Source organism: Plectrocnemia conspersa, unplaced genomic scaffold (genome assembly GCF_051122295.1).
Source record: "Plectrocnemia conspersa isolate PC_06_02 unplaced genomic scaffold, ASM5112229v1 ptg000013l, whole genome shotgun sequence".
Classification (NCBI taxonomy): Eukaryota; Metazoa; Arthropoda; class Insecta; order Trichoptera; family Polycentropodidae; genus Plectrocnemia; species Plectrocnemia conspersa.
Window position 1 is genome coordinate 5,966,707 of NW_028277177.1, and position 22,350 is coordinate 5,989,056.

At 29.6% G+C, this 22,350-nt stretch overlaps 1 protein-coding gene across 15 annotated transcripts in view; it reads right to left on the minus strand.

The window, feature by feature from the left end:
• cpo (RNA-binding protein) overlaps positions 1–22,350 on the minus strand; it is a 371,924-nt gene that overhangs the window by 60,807 nt on the left and 288,767 nt on the right. For 6 of the 15 annotated variants that reach the window (XM_088202524.1, XM_088202528.1, XM_088202523.1 and 3 more), the window contains one exon: positions 1,969–2,031. The exons of 8 other annotated variants lie outside the window; for them this stretch is intronic. In XM_088202524.1, coding sequence (XP_088058650.1) covers positions 1,969–2,031 — 63 coding nt within the window. Of the gene's footprint in view, positions 1–1,968; positions 2,032–19,646; positions 19,698–22,350 lie in introns of all 15 variants that reach the window. One more of the 15 variants, XM_088202527.1, reaches the window with a different exon arrangement.

Below are 22,350 nucleotides of genomic sequence, written 5' to 3' on the forward strand. Positions count from 1 at the left end.
TCTTAAAGAAAGGCGCTGGGATATAAGAACGGATAATGTATTTTTATAAATATTTTAAAAACCCTTTTTAAATCTTTCTACTAAAAAATAATATTTGGTTAATCGGGGATTCTAAATTATAGCTCCCGATTCAAAAATGCTACGAACTAAGGTGTCATTGAGGATGCGAATAACTGACGGATTCTCAAAGTGAAAGGCGCTTCTTATAACTAAGCCGAGCATATTAGAAAATTTATTACCGACGTCATGTATGTGAAGAGAGAACCTCCACTTGCTTTCAAAAGTGATTCTGAAATCTTCAGTGGAAGTTTCTCTAGTCAAAATGTTCCCACCAAGATAGTAGGAATAGACTGATGGCGAATGGGATCAAAATATGACACAGTATGGCACTCTGTAAAGAGAAGTCCGCAACAGATCGAATGCATTTATACAATTTTAAATCATTTGCGTACAGAAGAAAAATTGAGTTTTTAACTGCCATATTTATGCCATTAATAAATAACATATAGAGCAAAAAGCCCAGGTTGAATCCTTGAGGAGGCCCTGAAGGGGTGAAATATTCTTTCGACAATCGGCCGCCATAGGCTATAAATTTTCATGAATAACCGAGTTAAATCATCCGAGCAAAAGAGTTCGACAATTTTTTTAATAATAAACCGTGAATTTTTAATAATAAATATTTAACAATAACTATAATTTGAGCTAAAGCTTTCAACTTCTACTAATAGAGAAGTAGGGAAAATCCACGAGAAGTTTCTGCAATCGAGTAAAGAATGCCTTCGATATTCTAAATATGTATTATTACCGAATTTTATTTGATTAAAGGCGTGTTGAATAAATAAAAAAAAATATGACAGAAATACACAGGTTGAAAACAATTTATCCCTAATAGAAATTTATCACGTGAACCTGCAAAATAAAACGGCATCGATCACACGAGAGCGTCGCTCGAAGCGCACGCCTGGCAACACCGGTCGGCGAATCGTGTAATTCGATGAAGGTACGACCCCTGCCCCGGAAGCGCTTTTTTTCGCTAGACTTCCGGCGCGATGCAATTTTTGCAGAATTCTGCAGCGATCTATCATGTCACGCCTTCCGTGTGACGTGACGTTAAAAATCGTTTATATCTGACCCGAATCGCGCCAGACACCATTACCGCGATTAAACGTACTATATGCATATACACGCAAGAAATACTTTGATATCCATTTAAAATCAATTAATCGATAAAACGTCTGCTGCATCACCACAACAATGCACCGGCTCATACCGCAGCAAATATTTTTTTACCATATCACAACTTTTATGTCACCTAAAATAAAAATAAAATAATGATATTTCAGTTCAATAAAAGCAAGGAATGTTTCAAATACAAATTTTATAGAAGAGCTACAAAAACGTTTTTATGTATAGGCATTTGATATATGTTAAGAATACAATTAAATTGTTCATTACTAACAATATTAAGGAATTGGGATTACGATTTTGGACACATATTTTATTGTATTTCAGCTATATCCGATAATTTAGAATCGTCGAAACAAGCTCTTCTCGTGAAATATAATACGGAGAGAATAGGCTCGATTTTATGAACGTTTGTCCGGTATATACTACGACAATAGCGGAAATTTGGAAATCTGTACTTAATGGGAAATCGATTGCGAGCGCTTTATTCGCCGGAGTCTCATTGTTTGCAAAGCTTCAATAATAACAGCGGGGGCGCCAAGTAATTAATAAGCTTTTGACTCCAAACTTTCGCGTCTGCCTTCGCAGGAGTCCTTCTGCGGTTGAGAAAGGGTACCGGTAATATATCAGCTTCAAATGGGGACAATTGATAAGGACCGGTGATTTATTTGTACGAGAGCCGACGTAAAAAATCCGTAGAAAAAACACGACTAAAATATTTGACTTAATAAATATCTTATAATATAGTTACATCATCAATATGTTAATATTTCAATGATTTACCTCAGTGTTGTTTATGATCTTGTTATTATTTGAATATGGATCGATCGGTTGATGTTGCATTACCTAAAACAATAAAAATATCAGCATTAGTACACTTTAAGCATTAAATAAGTTAGAAGTGATAACAGTGGGCCATTTTAATAAGATATTTCAGTTTAATATACCTAGACATTAAAAAGCATGTGTTGTAACAAAGATTAGATTTTTTTATATTTTTTAAAATCTGTTTTTTTAGTACGTGTAATATTTTAGTTATCGGTGATTTTATTTATTAAAAATAATATTCAGTACAATAATTAATAAAGGATAAAATCTCCAATCTACTAATTTAAAATTGGCACATAATTTCATATGTAAAAGTTATTTATTAGGTGAACATTTTTAAGCAATTTAATTCATAGTTTGTAATAAATCATATAAATAAAATGAATGCAGAACTATGCTACAAAATATAATAATAATATTTGAAAATGTACGGAACACGACGTCAGACGATTATATGATTATTTCCTCGCAATCGATTCATTAAAACACTCAAGTTTAATAATAAAATTATCTTATCATGAGTTTTTAGTCTTAACAAAAAACAAGATGTTGAGTGCATTGCGCGATATTATGATCGTATAGCGCGAAACAGTTGTCATCAGACCTAGATTCTATAATAAAAAATATAACAATAAGAAAAAAAAATAACAACAAATATAGTTTTATGGCAAAAATTTTTTGTTCAGTTATTAAGTTCCAATCTAATAATAAGTCTTAACTATTTAAGATTCATAATTTATTAAAACGGCTACACTTCACTATTTAGATCATGATGTAATAGTAGTTACAGTAGCAAAAAGCAAGATTTTGAGCGCAAAGCGCATTATTAAGAACGTATAGCGCAATTTTAAGCACAGTGCGACAATCGTCAGAGCTAAATTCTATAATAATATAAAATCTGGTTTAAAATTATATAACAACAAATAAGAGAGCAATAAATATTAATATAACTCCACATACAAATATAGCTATCTTAGCTTTGTGGCAAATATATTATTGTTCAGGTTATTAAACGGTAACATCACAAAATTTAAATCATTAAGCTTCGATGCTAACTGTTGTACGCACCACATCTATTCCCCCGATGATTTTTGGCGCTCATGATTTCGCATTTTGCACTCATAATTTTGAGCTATTATGCCATTATTTCAATTGTGTGTCCTACAATTGCTTATTTATTATTTGTATCAATATCGATACAATCTTAAATATTGCGCACACAACATATTATTTCACAGTAGGTATTAGCAGGAAAGTTTTGGTGTTTAATTTTTAACTTCTTGATGAGCGTCGGCAGCTTAAACCTTGAGCAATGCGCCTTGAATCGCTGATAAGCGAACAGTTAGTCAACTTTGAGTCAAACTCATAGCGGGTGGCGAGAAACTTAGACGAATACGCGGCAGCCGCTCAGAACTTTTTTCATAATGGTAAACTGTTATGTGCTGGTGTGGGGTGCATCACGCGTGTGCTGTGTGTTGTGAGGGGCGCCACGTTTACGATTGGTTTTCATAGTTTTGCGGTGGAAACCGACGCTTTGCGACGCATCGTAAAACATTTACCGTAGCATGCGAGTTTTGCTTCTACTACTACGTACATTTTATGGTTATAACCTTAATATTAAGTATTGCGTTTGGACATATATACGTGAATATATAAAAGGTATACAGAATTTTAATAAAATATGGACATGGACGTATTTATTCATTACATTTATGTTATGTTAAAAAATCTTAAATATAGTAAAATATAATATACCACAAATGCTTCATAAAGCAATACAAAGATTTAGTATTATTGCGCTCAATATTCATGTGTTCATACCCGGTGTTGACGGGCTCAGCTTAGTCTTTTTTTACTGAAGTAATGCTTTGTAACTTTTAAGTGACATTTCAATTTACAGCTTTTTAATCAAGTCACAATGCAAATTCTGTTTCGCATATACTCATTCGTATTCGACTTGAATGTACCGCTATTGTATTTACGATTAATTAATTCACTGATATTAGTCTGATTTAATTCTTGCAAATCAAATAAAATTTTATTTTAATAGCAGCTTTTTAGGCAAATGACAGTTTCTTCTAAAACTATATTTTAATACAGCAACAAATGCATTTGCAATTAATCGTAATTACGCAATATTTAAAAAAGCTACAGTTGTATTTTTATTATAAAAAATAAATGTAGTAATGTAATAAATAATTTTGTGCACTCATAATAAGGTGTAAGCAAAGTGAAAATACGCCTTATGTGTTGGTACAATGTGGCGTTTCAGGAATCTGGTGAAAGTCTGATATAAAGCACGGGAACACGGCCGAATCTCGCGCGTTCTTCTGGCTTCCACATAAGTGGGCGCTTAAGGGGCGTTAGGGCGGGTGGAACTAGGAAAGAGCGAGTGGGCGGGAAGCTTACGAGCGAAATATATAAAAGGATCATTCTGTTCGGGATTACAACTTTACGAGAAGATAAAAAGAGAGTTCACGCCGAAGAGTACCGCCGCTCGTGAAATATGACTTCGACGAGGTGCGGCGGAGAGAAAAAAATACTTAATATCCACCGAGAAAATATAATATACGGATTCGACATATTGTCTCAATCGGTCCGATTCAGCAAAGAATTTTCTCCACCCGACAATAAAACTCGCCCCTTCGCTCTCATTCAGATATAGAAATTTTATCTACTGTGCCAAGGCGAGGAGCGGTTTAAAATGAATTCCTGCCTATATGTATTATATAATAGTATGTATGTGTGCTTGTTGAAGGAAATTCCCCCCATCCAAAGGCAATTTGAGTAGTACCCAATCTTACAAACACAACCGAGCCATTCTGTTTGAGAGAATGGAAGCGAGATACCTATCTGGATCTATTATTATACTGCACGGCCTCTGCTACAACAATTGCTCTATTGAAAATAATTAAAATTTGCATACCCAAGAAAGGGCGCTTGTTCGAGCGCGATTTATTACTCCACGTGTATAATGTTTTAGTACTAAATTAATAATATAAACTGTGGTAAATCATGGCGAGCAACAAGTTGTCGAGGTTCATAATGAATTTCATTGAAACACGCTGCACTACTATAATAAACAGGACAAGGTGATAGTTATGCATTTTTTTTAAAAATATAAATAATTTGAGATATATATTATATTATATTATAATATAGAATAGCTAATAAAATCATAAGGTCAACAAGTTTTTCATAAACAAACTAAAGTTAGTGCTTATCTGATATTTTCTATGCTTGATTTGTGAATGAAGGGAGAAGAAAACAAAGATTTTTTATATATTTTGGGTATCGTTACAATAATATCATAATATTTAACAAAAAATTAGAAATCCATATAAAAATTAATCTCATTGTAATAAAAAAGACTTTTCTGAAATTCTAAGCCAGTTTTTTTTTAGCTTTAATTATTGCCTAGATTAAAAAAAATCATTTTAAAAATACCTCGCAGTTTATGACTAGCAAATAAGAATCAAATATTACATCGACTTATATTTTATTTTTTATTCTTCCGTAGTAATATGACAGGCTTAAGCCCAATGCGTTACAATGGGATGAGATCTGTATCAAGTGGGCAAGTCAATCAGATATAAAAAAACTACATATTAATATTAACCACCATAATAAAAGCTTGGTAATTAGTGACATTATTATGATGTGTAATATAATTTCTGCCCGAGTCTGCTGCCATCGCTAGAACCCGCGGCATCTGGGTTACAAGTCTAGACCTTACGAACTACGCTATTTAGTCTTATGGGTTACTAGTCTAGACCTGACGAACTACGCTTTATCTAAGCTTCGGCATAAAGTCTTTCTTGATCAGATTTGTTTTTTTTGTAGCAATAGTTGCTATAATTTAATTAATCTAAACATATTTACAATAGTTCGAATAATCCACTGATTTAATTTTCAAAGTAAATTTACTACTCATAACATCAAGTTATTTGCTTCATTATGTCATTGAATATTTTAATGTCGTTATCAATCGATAAAGAAAAACATAATTAAAAGCGTAAAATATTTCTGCGTTATCGTCTAATTTAATAATACATTTTTAAATCAACCAGAGTTATAACTGAATTTTTATAAGTAATTTTTGTTTATAACTCATATCTAATAATTTGTAGTATAACAGCACGGAAACTGCTATAATAAAAAGAAGCAGCATTAGAAAAAAATATTTTGCATTCTCTGACTAAATATATAAATATTTATTTGGAATATTTTTATTTTAATACTAATAAAAATGCTTCAAAATATGAGCAAAATAAAGATTTTAATAAATAGAAATATATACAAAAATAATTTTACTCTTGCGTAATTTTGATGATTTTTTATTAAAGAAAATATATCTTCAAATAATATGTTTTTAAGCAAAGCTTAGCAATGTAATATTGATGGAATTTTAAAATTTTTTAAGAAACTTATAATTTTGGCTTTCTGATTTTTTTGAGTGAGCTTTTCTGCGTGTGGTTTTGTATTTTTATGCATATTACGTCTTCGTTTTTTTTTATTAAAACAGATTTTTTAATTTAACTATAATATAATAATTAGCCACACTATATGTACATCATTAAAAATTATTTACACCCTTAATATATTATAAAAATCACAAACTAGAACCATTTTTAGAATTATTTTGATTTAAAGAACTATTAATCAAAGTCGTTTTAAATATTTTTTTCTTAATATAGTAATTAATTAATTATTTACCAGGGGTCTGATTTTGACAGAAAATGTATGGTATCATATATATTTTAAAAGGTTGTTATTTAAATCCTTATCAATATTTATATAATATTTTATAGCCATATTTTCTATATTAAAAGTTATCTCCTTTTTTTTTATTTTTTTGGTATAACAAAAATATAATATACCTAAAATACTGTTTCCTTAATCTTTGTCTTTGCCATTGTTTTCCATATGAATTAAAACAATTATAATATTAAAATTGTATAATTATTATTAATAGTATTAGCAAATTCTTATTTGAAAGCGCTCAATGACAGACTAATTTAAAAGCAGTGTAGGGTCTGATTTAGTTGGGCACACTGGAGCTACGCGATACGCTGGCAAAACTGTTTAAATATGTAACAAAACCATCAACAAATATTCTGCAGCGTCTTATCTGTGTATTGTTACTAAGTTGTCACTAGAAATTAGCTAAAATGAAATTTATTTTTATTATTAACATTTGATTATTTATATACAATATAAAGCGAACTCAATGAAATATATTTTTTTTATTGTTTCATAAAAACAATTATAATATCACGACGAGTAATTTGATAAATATTCAATTGCGAAATATTTTAATAAAAGCTTGTACTAGGTTTACACTATGGTATAGATCTTTAAACATTGATCAAAATTTATTAGGCAAAAATTGCTAACGTGCAAACATAGAATGCGTTATATTCTATACGATAATAATAAAACACATGGGTTTAGTTAGATCTTAAAATAAGTATGTGGTTTCGAAACATGTATTTGTTGATTTCATCTATAATATATTTAACACCTTATTAATATAAAATAAGTACGTTTATCAATTTTATTGTTTTTATTACAGAATGATACTAAAACTCGACCTTTTTATATACATATGTATGTATGTCAGTTTTAAGCTAATATTGAAATATACAAATAGCTCAAGAATCATATGCCAAGAAAAAAAAAACAGCACGGTTAAAATCCTTTGTTACACATTCAGACGTGGAACAGCTGTATAAATAACTAATATTTTTATCACAACCAAAATGTAGCCTATTGTCGAGTGGCGTTTGGTGGAAAAACAAAGGTAGTTAGGGCGTTACGAGCATCATGGGTATAGTTCCAAACACACCATCTCTCTCACGTGCCACTTCGCAATTTTAATTCCGTGTTGAAAACCAACACTGCAGCCATTTTGAAAATTTTAACCTAATAAGGTTATCTACGTGTAAAATTTCCTGTCCGCTTTAATCGAATAATTGCCACTCCTTTCACGATAACATAAAAACAATACAAACACATATTTATGTACATGTGAGCTCGAACAGCGAAAAGCATACAAACATGATTAATTGCTTCATGCATCGTCTTTGTGATTAATAACGTTGCTTAAAAGCTATATACGTCAATAAAGATAAAGCTGTATGGCTCGCCATTGTGTATTGTATGCGATAACGCATGATGTATTAAAAATGTTTTTGACAAGCATTTAGTATAATATGGTTTTACAATATAATAAATTAAATTGCATTTAATTATTTAAATCCTGAAGCATTTCAGTATTGAGCGTAAGTCGTAACCACTCAGCTCCCTAGGAGAGCGTACTGGTTGGTCAACTTTAGGACTCGAATTAGTCGCATTCCTATGATGCCTTAAATTCCTACCGAGACTTACAAAGGCAAACGAGATGTTACGTCATGTATTACTAAATATTTTTTTGTAAGAGATAATTTTTAAATAAAAATAATAAAAAAATACTATAATTTATTGATTGATGGAAACGAATATTAAATCATGAGATTGAGTGTCATAAGTCATAAAGAAGCGAACCTTTCGCGAGATTAAAAGCTAAAATCGAAGCTGAAGTTTCTAATATAAGTGGCCAGGGCTCGATGAAAAGGGTTCCCTCTTGTATTTCAGACGAGGGAGGACATTTTCAACATCTATTTTAACCCTTTGTTAACATAGACATAAATTGATTATAAATTTAAAATTATAATATGATTTTGCAAATTCTAAAATACTTTTTATATATTTTACAATTTTTTTTGTTATACTGTCGACTGTTTTATAAATAAAAATAAGCAGTTTTTATATAAACAAGTTATTATAAATAAAATAGTAGAGAGATATAAGAGATTTATAAAAACTTTTAAAGAAGATATTGGAATAATACAGTTATACAGATAGCGTTTATAGTTATGTTCCGATGATTTTAACCCTATAATTGCCAAACACACAAAAAAAAATATAAAGCGATTACTCAATTTTATTAAAAAACTTTAACGTAATAAAGTAATGGAAAACATTTTATTTTAATTCAACATCTATAAAAATATACGCGTCAATAGCATTATAATATGATCCCATTATCACACACAAACTTTCAACCACACACCCTAAACTTTATTTCAAAGGCTTCTCATGATTAATGATTCAGCATTATGTTTTCACAATTAAACTAGACCAAAAATTACAATACCACAAACATAGGAACAATGGGCCAGGAATTTTTTATCGCTTTATCATTGTGATATAATAAAAATTATTTTCCATTTTCATCTTATAATTAGAACGAAAATTTTCATGCGCTGAAGAGACCCGTGAAAAAGCAACGACGGGTCAATGCCGACCGGATATAAATGGGCTTATTCTCTTTTACCTTCGTCAAGCTTGGGAGTGACCCTTCTTCCGGATGAATGAGGGACAAACGTCATCCGGCGACGACGAGGGCTTTCCCTCGCGATTGTCCTCTCCTTTTAATCTCATAATTAATATAAACAGGGATGACGAATATTTTTAATTTTGTAAACGAAGCACAAAGTACTTAGTATTAAAGCAATTATATTATTATTAATATTAAATATGAAGTGTACCGTGAAACAATTAAATATTTTATATTTAAGCTTGTATACTCATACTAATTACGCCTCAAATAAAATAAAAGATCAGAAATATTAAATTTATTTTTATCTATGTGATGCTTATACGCTCTTATAACATTTATAAACTACAAACGTTTATGTTATGACAAATACTTAGACGTGTAGTTTATTCGATAAGATGCGCAGCACAGTTTTATGTTACAAAACTAATATGGCGATATTTCAAGATATGTAGAAAACTAAAGTTGATTATTTATAATCTTTATTTGTGTTTTATAATAATCACATGATTTCTTAACTTAACCCTGTAGAAGAACAAGTTATTTTATATATTATACATAATCTTGATTAAAGTGCGTACGCATTTTTACGGTACACTTTTTATATTTTTTCGTATTTTCCGAGAAAAGCTTCAGAGCGTATTTACCTTGAGCGTATAACGTTAAAAGGACCTCCTGTCCTCCTATCGCCGTTATGTAATTTTTCAATTTCGTAATTGGCTTTCATTTGGCGGCTGGCTGCGTTTTACGGAAGAGCCATTTTTACGGGATAAGTTTTTCTAGCCAAGAGCAAACAGACTAAGTAAACTTTCAAAGTGATATTATATAGCGTTTTCTACTTCATATTGATATAATGGTAATGTATTGTAATATTTCAAATGTAAATAGTAACACAAATAATAATTTGATTTATAATTTTCATTCGATTCAGAGCATATGAAAGAATGCTTAAATAAAATCAGCAAAGATTTTTTTGTTACACTTAAACATTAAATAGTTTAGGAATACATCAATATTTTGATATATGACTGCACAGTTATTTTCACTGATAAAAATCTAAATATTTGATCGCCAATAGACATATCATAAGTGGTAGCGTAACGTTTATTTTAGGGCCTTGTATAATAAAACTTTTCTTTCAACATACAAATTAAATTTATGAATTTATTTTTAGATAAAATTGTTACTTGTTTTTCAAGCAACTTTCATGTTACAATTGTGTTATTTTAATTAATATAATGGAAAACGTTTGTCTTTGCAATTTAAAATAATAATAAAAAACTTTACCTATTTAAGTAAAAAAAGAAACAAAGAATTAAATACTAATACAAAAATATTCATCTTGAGCCTAGCATTATTAAGATGCGTGCTTCTACATCTGAAAAAATATGTGCTATGACATTTTATTATATATTTATATTAAAATTGAGTAGTATCGATTTTCGTAGAGGGGTTTAACTAACTTTTTCTCTATAAATAAAAGTAACTAAATATATCTGTTTTATAATTATAAATTAAGCATTGTACTTAATATTAAATAAAGTAAAAATACTGAAAACTATATGTAAAATAAAGATATATTTTTATTGTATTTTCTAGTGTAAAAATATTTTTAATTTTTTATTAGACTAGTATAAAAATGATTATTGTACATAAGTTAAATTTATAACTTTATCTTAAATAATTAAAAAAAAAGTGTAACTAGTATTATTCTTTTGAGATTTATTTGATTTGTTATGGCAACACTATGCTATTTGATTGTAATGTTATTAAGACAGATTTCTAATATAGTTTTTTAATCTAATTTGGAAATTATAGGACTCTTGACTAAGAAAAAATGAACTAAATATCAATTAAAATAAGCTGACTAGTATAATATATTTAATATTAGCAGTGTGAACGTTGCGTTGCAGTGGGAACGCTCGTAACCGAGCGTTCACACTGCAACGGCGCCAACACAATGCTCTAATTTAAAAACTTTACTCTTCTGACTTAATGAGATTAAACTTACCATCGATAAAAACGAAGTTTATTATTTACATTTTATACAACAAAACTAATTCACTTTTAATCTAACAGTTATTAATGTAAATCATTGTTTACATGTAAGGATAGTATATTTAGATTGAACTTAATAAATGAATGTAATGTCTTTAGGCCCTTTGAAATATTAAGGGTTAACTCAATATAAAAATAATTACGCATTATTGAATGTTTTGAAAGTATGAGAAATCACTTTTTGCCCTCTATAATCCTAGCAAGGTTATATTTTATTATATTTAGGTACGATTTTTTACTAATATTTAAGATGTTTAAGGAGTATTATTTTATATTAATAAACAAGTGACATTTTGTTGAGTTGGCCCTCTCATGTTCTGAATGTCTCATATCTGTATTTAAGATACACTGCCAAATTTTTAAATGGTTTTTCTTCGGGTGATTTAAAATAAGGAAATAAGTTTATGTATTACACTCTCAATATGTTAACAATGCAAGACATAGAATACTATTTGGAATTATTAGCAATAAGTAATACATATATTATGCTGCTTTTAACATAGATTTGCAAATGATTTAAAAATTTAAGGTATTACATAATTTTACAATTATCGAAACTGCACTATTAAATGAATCAATACATAATTGTATTTTTTTTAATTACAATTTATAATTCAAGTATTTTAAGTAAACTAATGTAGCATTTTTATTTAAGAGTAATTTGACTCATAAAAACAATTGCTTTAAAATAAATGAAATTTAATAATAATCTAATAGTCTATTAAATTAACGGTTAAAATTGCGCGAAAAGTGCTTCAAAACATCTCTAACCCATTAGTCGCTTACAATAATTGCACATGTAGCACACTATTGGCAAGTGGCAATCGCGGTTACAAGATTATCCGGATAATGTTCACATTAGCCGGACCGAAACGCTTTAAAAAGCTCATCGATCGGCGCATAGGCGATGAGCTACTAGACCTTTATCGGTGGTAATTTCCTTTTGTCCCCAGAACACCATCGAGAGAGAGAGAGAGAGGAAATCTGGCCAAATTTATTGACACAATAAATTCGCCGAGAGCCCCCCCCCATTTTGGTTCGCAAATTGCGGCCCGCTGTGGTGCGGGTGCAAAATGTTGATTTATTAAATTTCAATTTGGAAATTTCGAACGACCCGCGAGCTCGCGCTGCCTTTATTAAATATTCCCCAAAGTGAGCGCCTTTTCCGTCTCTATTCCTCTTTGCGTGTAGGTGTGTGTATTTTATATATTCGTATTCGTGTATATTAATATTATACGCCGTTATAAAAAAATGTGTTTAACCCTTAAGGGGGTAGTATTGTTTACTTTAGGCCATGTTTAAATTGTGTAATAAAAACGGTGCCTCTAAAAAATACCTAGAAATGAGTAAAAATTTTCTACTCACTATGATTATTTTTTTATACTATCATCCTTTCAAAAATATCAAAGGGATTTTTAATTTAAAAACTATAAATTAAAAGCTAAATTGTCTGTAATTTGTATTATAATTTATAATGTTTAAGGAGATGCTGTATAAAATAAAAAAATTAAATGGATATTTATTTATATATTTAATATATAGCATGTTAAAAAATAAAAATATTACGATTAATTTATACTGTTATTTATTAAATGGCAAGTAAAGGCATGTGTAAGATACGAGCATATGCAAGCATATCTAAAATTCTTTATGGTTTATGAAAAAGAATATTTTTTTCACCTAAAGTTATTTTAATAAAAAGTGAAGCAAATCTACAGATGAATTGTTTGAGTCGCAAAAATATTATTGTATCTGAGAAGCTATATGGCCTATTATTGCGGGGCGACGTTCCGGCCGCGCTAGTCAAGAATTAGGGCTGCAATCATGACATTATTCATGCTACGCCGAGAAGACAGTGAATTATGGCTAGCATTCTAGTTTCTCGATGTTTTTCATTACTCAAGAAATAAAAAAATATATTTTCTCTAGCAATTTTATTAAATAAAAAATTGTATATATGTATAATTATATTATTTATGTACCTGGAACTGAATGATCGTTGAAGCGAACGAACTTCAATAGAATGTTGATTTGTTATAATGAGCGCAAATAATCGAAGGATCAGGACAGATCGATCTACTTCGATTGATTACAGAGCGTCGATGTTGAGCGTCGACAACTGTTGCTACTTTACATTTTGTATATTTCGAGCAAGATAAAGATAAAAAGTACGCCGACAGGCAAATTTTATGGCGTAACTCTGTGGAGGCCTCTTTTTATTTGATTATTAATATAATTCTTGGATTACCAGTTTTTTGCCATTCAAAAACTTCCGACCTCTATTAAAAGCTTCTAAGAAAGCAGGCATATTTTTAAACATCTGGCACGGAACAACCCTTCTTATGCAGCAGTTTTAAAAATACAGTGGTTGTGAAAAAATAAAAATATTTGTACAAACCTTTGATTTTTAAAATATAAAGGCTCTATGAAAATTCTAAAAAAAATAGGAAGAATCGAGAATTTTTTTTGTGAAGAAGAACTAATTATATCCTAGCGTTTTTATCTTAGATATCTGAGAGAGTTTCTCTAAATCGTCTTTAACAGCTAACAGTTCTTAGCTTTGATGCGATTCCAGATCCAGTTGGATGTCAAATTGGTCCGGAATTTCAGAGAAAGAGTACGCAAAAGATCACCTCAGACATTATTGAACAAAAATGTCTTTTTGCGTTTTTTAGCTGTTCCGGTTTAGAGCTTCATAATTATGGTAAGCTAATACAGAATCAACAAATTAAAAGCAAAATACATAGGGGTATAGCTAAATATTATCGTACTTTAATTACCTGAACGTTATTTATACTATATTTAAAAAAATAAAAGTGAGTAAAATATAAGTCGTTCATTATACATTATCAAATTTAAACCTCAATAATTATAGCTCGATAATATTGTTGTTTGAAAAAATAGGTAGTATATTTCTAAATATAGATATATTAAGTTTGCTTGTATTTTATCAGCAATAATTAAATATCTTTAATGATGTTTCATTAAAGAATAACTTTAGAATACGCGTCTTGGTTATATTGTTTATATTAAAACTTATGTATGTTAAATATTTATTATATTCATAATATGATACTGATTCGTTATAAGAATTTAATAATTGAACGACGTAAGCCTAATTAAAATATATATCATACCTGAAGAAATATATGTTTGGTTATAGTGTTAAAACTATTAAGTTTGTCTACATGTATATATTAAATAATTAGCCATGTAAGATTCAACAATTTTGTTTAAAGAAATTACTTATTTTGCGTTAAAAAGCATATCGTAAATATTAACTTATAATTTTTATTTTTTCATATTAAAAATACAACCATATTGAATTCAGTTAAAAACTCAACGGATTTAGTATATTATATGATAAACGTAGATTAAAACGGATAACTATTAGAACTTAATACAATATATTTAGTTTAGCTTTGTGATCAATGGAGACATTTTTGGGATGTTATATAAGAAAACAACTTAAAACCATTTATGAAATAATAACCCTCAAAACAAACAACGTTCATCGACTCGTTAACAAGACGAGCCTTATCGAGCCGTGTCTTTGGCTGGTTACAATAATTTACAGACACAACTTTGCAAGCTCGTTTAGATTGGAAAGCTCGTCGTGTAAACACAGCCTTATATTTAGGAAGCCGCTACGAAAATCAACCGCGCCCACAAACGTCGTGTAACTATCAAATTTAGTGCCATGTGAATATTTTATTAACCGTAAACGCATTAGTGCGATACTAATCAAAGCGGTTCATGGCTTCACGTGAAACGTTTGCGAGAAACGCGTCGTATTATGTATTAATACGTATAAATTGTTCAAGGGGCCTTTTTTAATTTTCTTCTTTGTGCGCAAGAGGGGAAAGCGCTTTCTGCTAATTCATTGGAATGGATTAATACCACTGTATATAGTATATGTATGTATAAGGGGCGAGCGCCCTTAACAATTATCGCAGCATACGCTGCGTCGATTCAGCATTATTTTTAATATAATTTATGACGCTTTATCAATATGTACAATCATATCTACCTTAATTTTTCTATGATAATTTAATAAGAAGTCTAGTTTTTAAACATTTAAGAAATTTAAATAAGAAGAATTATAAAATTACAACTTTTTATAACCTTCAATTTATATTTTTTATTGTCCTATGGTTTACTGACTTTGCTTATAAATAATTATAGTGCAATTTTTTCTAGATAAATTTATTAAAAACGTAGGATAATATAATTTTTTAACTTCTGTAGACACAAGATTTGCTAGATGTTCTAATTTACTATAGCTTAGAAAACAGCGTTTCTAATTATCTTTCTAGATTATAAATTTAGCAAATGATTTCCAATTAGCATGAACTTTTATTTAAACAATATATCAGTGAATTTTTTTTCATGATTCCATGCAATATGTTCCGTAAGGTAATTTAAAATTTACGTTATAAATGTTTATTGAAAATTATTAAAAATTTAAGTATGATTTGTTGTATTATACAATTTTTTTATTTATAATATTATATGTATCAGTTGTATGTAAATAAATGGTTAAGAAGACTGTGTTTCAGAAAACACAAATTATTATGCTAAACTAGGTTTTGAAATTGTATTTTTAATAAACAATTATGACATACAATCGATTTTCAATCTCTTTTTAAAAAGCACTATTATCTTGTCAATACAAGACAGATACTATAATATAATGATAATAATAGCAATATATTATTATCATTATAATAAAGATCCTGCATTACACATATATTACAATATTGATAAATATGCAGTCGAGTTTTAGATTTTGTAATTGTTATTTTACTAAATAATTATGCATATTAAAAATCGCATTTAGGAGTTTCACTTATATTTGATATTATTAATATAAGCCTGAAATATAAAGATACTGAAATATTATAAGATATGCAGATTTAGTGAGATTCAATACATTTTATACAGACGCATTAAAATATTCTAATAATTTCTTGTATCGTAATTATTATTATTAATATAAAGATCCTGCATTAAAAAGATAATATACTGTCGATAAATATGTAGTTAAAATAAGAGTTTTGTAATTATTTTTATACCAAACAACTATGAAATTCAATTCATTTTTAATAGTATTTAAAAAAGTTGCATTTTGTATTGATATTATTTTCATTATAAAAATTCTGTATTCTTTTGAGTATCGATCTTCTTAAGGTACCCCAGATAGTTATATATTTAATATAACCGCAAAAATAATAAATAAAAAACATTATAATTATATATTATTTTTTATATTTGAATTAACGTAAATTATTTTTATAGAAAATAATACCAATAAATTAAGTATACAAAATAAATTACCATGACAAAATATATTTAATATCAAATTTATAAAATATATTGCAAGCTACATTGTTATAAAAAATCAAAAAAGTCGATTAATGTAAAATAAATTAACGAAATTTAATAATAAAAAAGTGTTAAAGTAAATCATTAAAACATACTACTACAAAAAGTAGTAAAATAAATCGAAGCAATAAAACGTTGTGAGACACTGATTTTTTTCTATAATTTACTAGAAATGCAATATAAAATAATATTAAATAATCGACAACGGATATAATAATAGAAAAATATGTAAAATTAACTCACTCCTAGTTTATACTAACAAATTAACAAATATGTATAATTTAACTCACTACCCAAAGGGTTAAATAAATATGCAGTCGAGTTTCAGATGTTGTAATTGTAATTGTAGTAAACCATTATGATGTTCAATCCATTATAAATAGTTATTTATAAACTCGCAGCAAAAAAATTCGATTTGTCTTGTTTTAATATAACTGTTATTATTATAGAAAAATGTAGTACACAGATTTTAAATTTTGTGATTGCCAGAATAATTATCAAAAATATCCTGAATTGTGTATGTATACGATACAATATAAAATTAAATGTATAAGATTTTGGAATTATAATTGTACTCAACAATAGTGACTTTAATTGGTTTTATATATACTTTTAAAGAAATTCATTACAAGATTGCACTGTTATTTAGTAGTGAAAAAAAAGTATTATTAGAGAGAGTCTACATTAGACACAGATGACAAAACAATGATAAAATCTGAGTTGTAGATTTTGTAATAGCTACATAAAAAATATTTTTTAACTAAGCTTACTTTGATTAATTAATGTTAAGGTATTTTGTGCTATTTCTTATAACACAAAATACTTTATTATTTATATATTTTTTTCAGATTTTACAATTTTAAAAGTCGAGCTCATTATTTTATAATGTAAAAAACTAAGCTAATAAGCATATAAATAACATCAAGTCTTATAAGTAAAATATTATACATAAAGATGAACAACCAGATAATTAAATGTCAAGTCGAGCAAACGAATATAAAAATGCTTTCTCCATCTTGTTGTGTAAGTGAAAAATTAATTTTACTAGAAGACGATAATTAATTTTTTTAAGTTTTACTAGTGATAAATAAAGAGCTCGAGCTGATTTGAGTTGCCAAATAAAATAAATAAATATAGATTTTTAATTTAAAAGCATGCTTGAATGATTACACTGGTGAAGAATGTTTTTGTAAGTTAAATAATAATATCATAATTGCCTAACACGATAGACGAGTGATATAAGTCGCTGACTATTGACCTTAAAGACTTGGGTTCAAATTCCATATGTTCCTTCGTAATTTTTAATTTCTATTATGTAATTATATTTCCGATTGATTATTACAGATAAAATTTACCTGATCTAACGGATGAATATCGTTATGATTAATTAAAATTAAGCTAGGTCGTATATATAAGGTATTGAAAATACTCTAATAATGAGCTTCAGCTCATAAAGATTATCTTATGTTAAGGTGTAGCTATGTATTAAAATAAGTAATTCCTAATACATCGTAGGTACCCTAAAGATCATTTGAAGAAAAAAGCTTGTTCTATAAGGCTGCAATTTATTATGTATTATATAGTATGAAAGGGTGGAATTTTTAAGTTAAAAGTCCAGAGAATCATGTTTTATTGCGAATTCTTAGTTTTGATCTAACCGTTGAATATAATATAATATGGAATTGTTTTATTACAGAGTGATTTCCTGTTACTTCTACGCGACACTATGATGTATTTACTTATAACAGAAAATCACAAACCATTTTTAAATAAATTAAATATAGAAAATCACGTAGCTGGTAATTTTTCGATTTACACTTTAGCACCCCAAGTGTCAATAAATTGCCATTATCGTGAAATAATAATATTTTTACGTCGACAAACTTAGCTTAAGCATATTTGCCGGCTTAACGTTCGCTCGTAATTTATAAAATATATATTTCTAGCAGCCGATCGAATGGCGTGCTTCGGTATCGAAAATACGGTTTTTCGTTTTCATTTCCCCTCCGCGGGCAGATCGCTTATCTTTCGGCAAAATACGGTAAAAAGTCGAGCAAAGTTAGACGCAAAGGCAGTCGCGCCGGGATGAAATAATTTTATTTCATCGGAAAATTTTTCAGTTAGGTTTCTAGGGTTGGGCCCGGGCATTGTTGGTACACTCGTACATTTTTAATAACGTGAGCGAGTGAAAATGTCGGTATTGCGTGTTTGCGTTGCCCGTTATTTATGGCAAGTAATGGCAAGTTGATGGTGGAGCGAAAGGCGAACGACGAAAGCGGACCGGTGGGGTCGTTTTTACTCCCTCACGAAATAATGTAGCGTTTACGACCGACTATTAGATCGATCCCCCCAGATTAAAATTATTCGTCCACGAAATTTCGACAGGTTAAAGATTATGATTATGCCCCGGAGTGACTTCAGAAAGTTATGATACCATAACACGGAAAGTGAAAGCTCGAACGCACGCGTGTGGTGGAAAATCGATGAAGTTGAAAAACGTATTGCGAGACACAATATCGGATTATGAGCTTAAGTCGCACGAGTCGCCTTTATGTTAAATGTTGATTTAATATTAGAGTAAACGTACTGAAAGTCTTACTATAATTAAGGGAAACTTCATGAGGTAATTCTAACTTGCTCTTCACGCTAATGGGAAGTTTTGTTTCAATTATACCATAGTGAGCAATTAACTTAGCAAGTTCATAATATTTATATTAAAATTGCACCTTTTTTATAGCTGCTAATTAATTAAAAATATGTTTACTTAATCAATTGTTATATTCATCCCAAATAAAAATCTGTATCTTACCCAAGTCGGTGGCATTTGGTACATTGCATAGAACAGAGTGGCGGAACTCACCTGAAACAAAAAAAATACGAATAAAAATAAAAAATATTATACAGAACAAAGCACAATTATTTCTTAAAAGTGTACACTATTAAGCAATCGAGAAAATGTACGACGTGGACGAACTCCACTTATTTAAATTAAAGCGGAGCCTTGGAACACGAAAGGAAAAAAAGCATCACGCCGTATTTGCGAAACGGGCGTAGAGTTCGTGCGCTCGCATAATTTGTAGTAAATTTAGAATTTAGTCAAATAGACGCAGATACGCAGATACCCCTTGGAATTGCGTTGTTGTTAGTAGTAGGTATATAAGTTTGACGAATCGAGAAATCCGCAATGTTATTTCGCTTACGTAACGAGCGCCGGGAATTTACTTACGATTTCGTTAACGAAATAAGCGAGAGAAGCTCGTCGAGGCCATTTCCTTAATGACGACACACTTCCTCTGGAGATATGAATTACGATGTCCCCTTTTAATCGGAAAATTGCTCGGGATTAAAAAGCGGAACGAGAATTTATTAGCGCGCCGCAGTAAACACGTTAGCGTTTTCGGGTAACGCACACGACGATAGGGATCGTTAATTTGCGGTTCAATTAAAATTTTGGAAGCAAAGAGATAAGAAGGATAATTCAAGTCAAGCAGTAAATATGGAAAAATAATTTGTCACTATAACGTAGCTAAATATAATATGGAACATAATGATCGAATGTTTATTTATATAATATAATATTGTACTATGCCACTTTGTTAAGATTGTTATTACGAGGTTATTTTCGGGTTAATATAATTAAAACATCTACAATAGATTGATCACAAAGAAGACTCTATATTTATTTATTTATCTTATAAATATTGTGTAACAGAAATATGCCATAATTTTTTTTAGCCTTTCTGCGAGATTGAGCACATTGTGAGTAACATCAATAGCCAATTATTTTTTTTCATGGCGCCCTATATCAAAATACAACAAGTGTATTTTGCATATTTGGTGTAATGAAAGGGTTAGGTAAAAATAGTTACAGTGAGTAACAATTTTTACAGGCTTATGCAAATAGTTCACTAGTAAGTGTGTTACTGGTTTAGACCAAATTTAATTGAATAATGAATATTTTAAAATAAAGGCACCCAATCGCAGTGTACACTTTAAGAACCACTGGCCTCACAGATAGTTCAAGGAGTCAACGCTTTGTTCAAAGTGACTGAAAAAATATTTTTTATGAATAGTCTGCGTGGAAAAACTATAGTCGAAAATATTTTTAGTGGAGTTGAGAAACGTAAATAATGTACAATCTAAATTAAAATCGATTAAAATGTGTCACATCCGACACTTAAGTCCATGCTAAGGTCGAAAATATAATATATTGCGACTTTCAGCATAAAGATATTGAGAGCAGAAACAATCTTTCTAAAATTATTTATTGTAAGGATAGCTAAAAAATGTACTGAACACGGCTGAAAGGTAGGTGATTGTAAGTCAGCTACAGTAATTCTAATTATACAAAAGCATTACTTAATATTATATTAATTTTTTCATAAAATTTGATGTGACATTCACACCCTTTTTACATATAGTGATTTTCAATGCATTTGTGCGATGTATAAGAGTAAAATAAATACTATACAATAGAAAATACAAAACAAATATATTTTTGATTATATTATAATTTTAAAAGTTTTTTTAATATAGTAAAATATTTTTTATTTCTGCACATAATCTCTCTTAAGCTCAATACATCTCACAATAAAATGATTTAGTGCCATTATAAAGCAAGGACATCCAGAATCATCATGAGACACATCGTCAATACATTACAATAGATCCCAGCTGCTTTACCAAAATCACAACCCACAACAATACAACTCGACACGCCAGCAAAAACTCATTGATTTCTAAGATCTGCCATTTTAACTCTACCGCCTGATAGCGGCATATACATATCTCTATATATGTGGTAGTTTATATATGTTTATAAAATAAACTGTTATAAGCTTTTCAGAAGTCTATTTTGGCTGCAAAGTCACACCCTTTTGGCGCCAAAACCCAACAATTCCTATCCTAAAGGCCATCATATAAGTTTCTGCCTCTTTAAATTTATATTTAAAATTTACAAAGGACAAGAAGCAAGCGACAAGTGTGCCAGAAAGCCAAGTAGGTAACTCTTGCCACCTCGTTTAGCGCCAAAATTTAAGACCAACACAGACAACCCCTACTAGCAAACCAACGTCGCCCGCACACCACCCCTACCCCCCGAAGCCAACATTAAACTTTTACCCTTTTAAATGTCCCGTTTTATCACGCCTAAGTAAATTTTCGGGAAGCTCTTTGGACGACCCCACACCCCTTTAGCTCTGGCGCCGCCGGTGAGCACAATGTTGCCCCTCTGGCACTAAACCTGGCCTACATTAGGCTTTAATTTAATTTTCACCATATTTATTACACTGCATTGTCTTGCCGTTAGTGGGATTGTTTGTCTACCGTACAGGAGAGAAGCACTTTTGGACTGTCTTGCAATGAAATTGATCAAGTCACTTTACTTACAAAGATAAAGCTTATCATCTTAAATTTTATGTAATGTAATATCAATGGCTTATAAACTTATTCAAACATATTCTAGTTAAAAACCGCATAGCAAAAGGCCTGCTTTGACATATTGCAATGTAGAA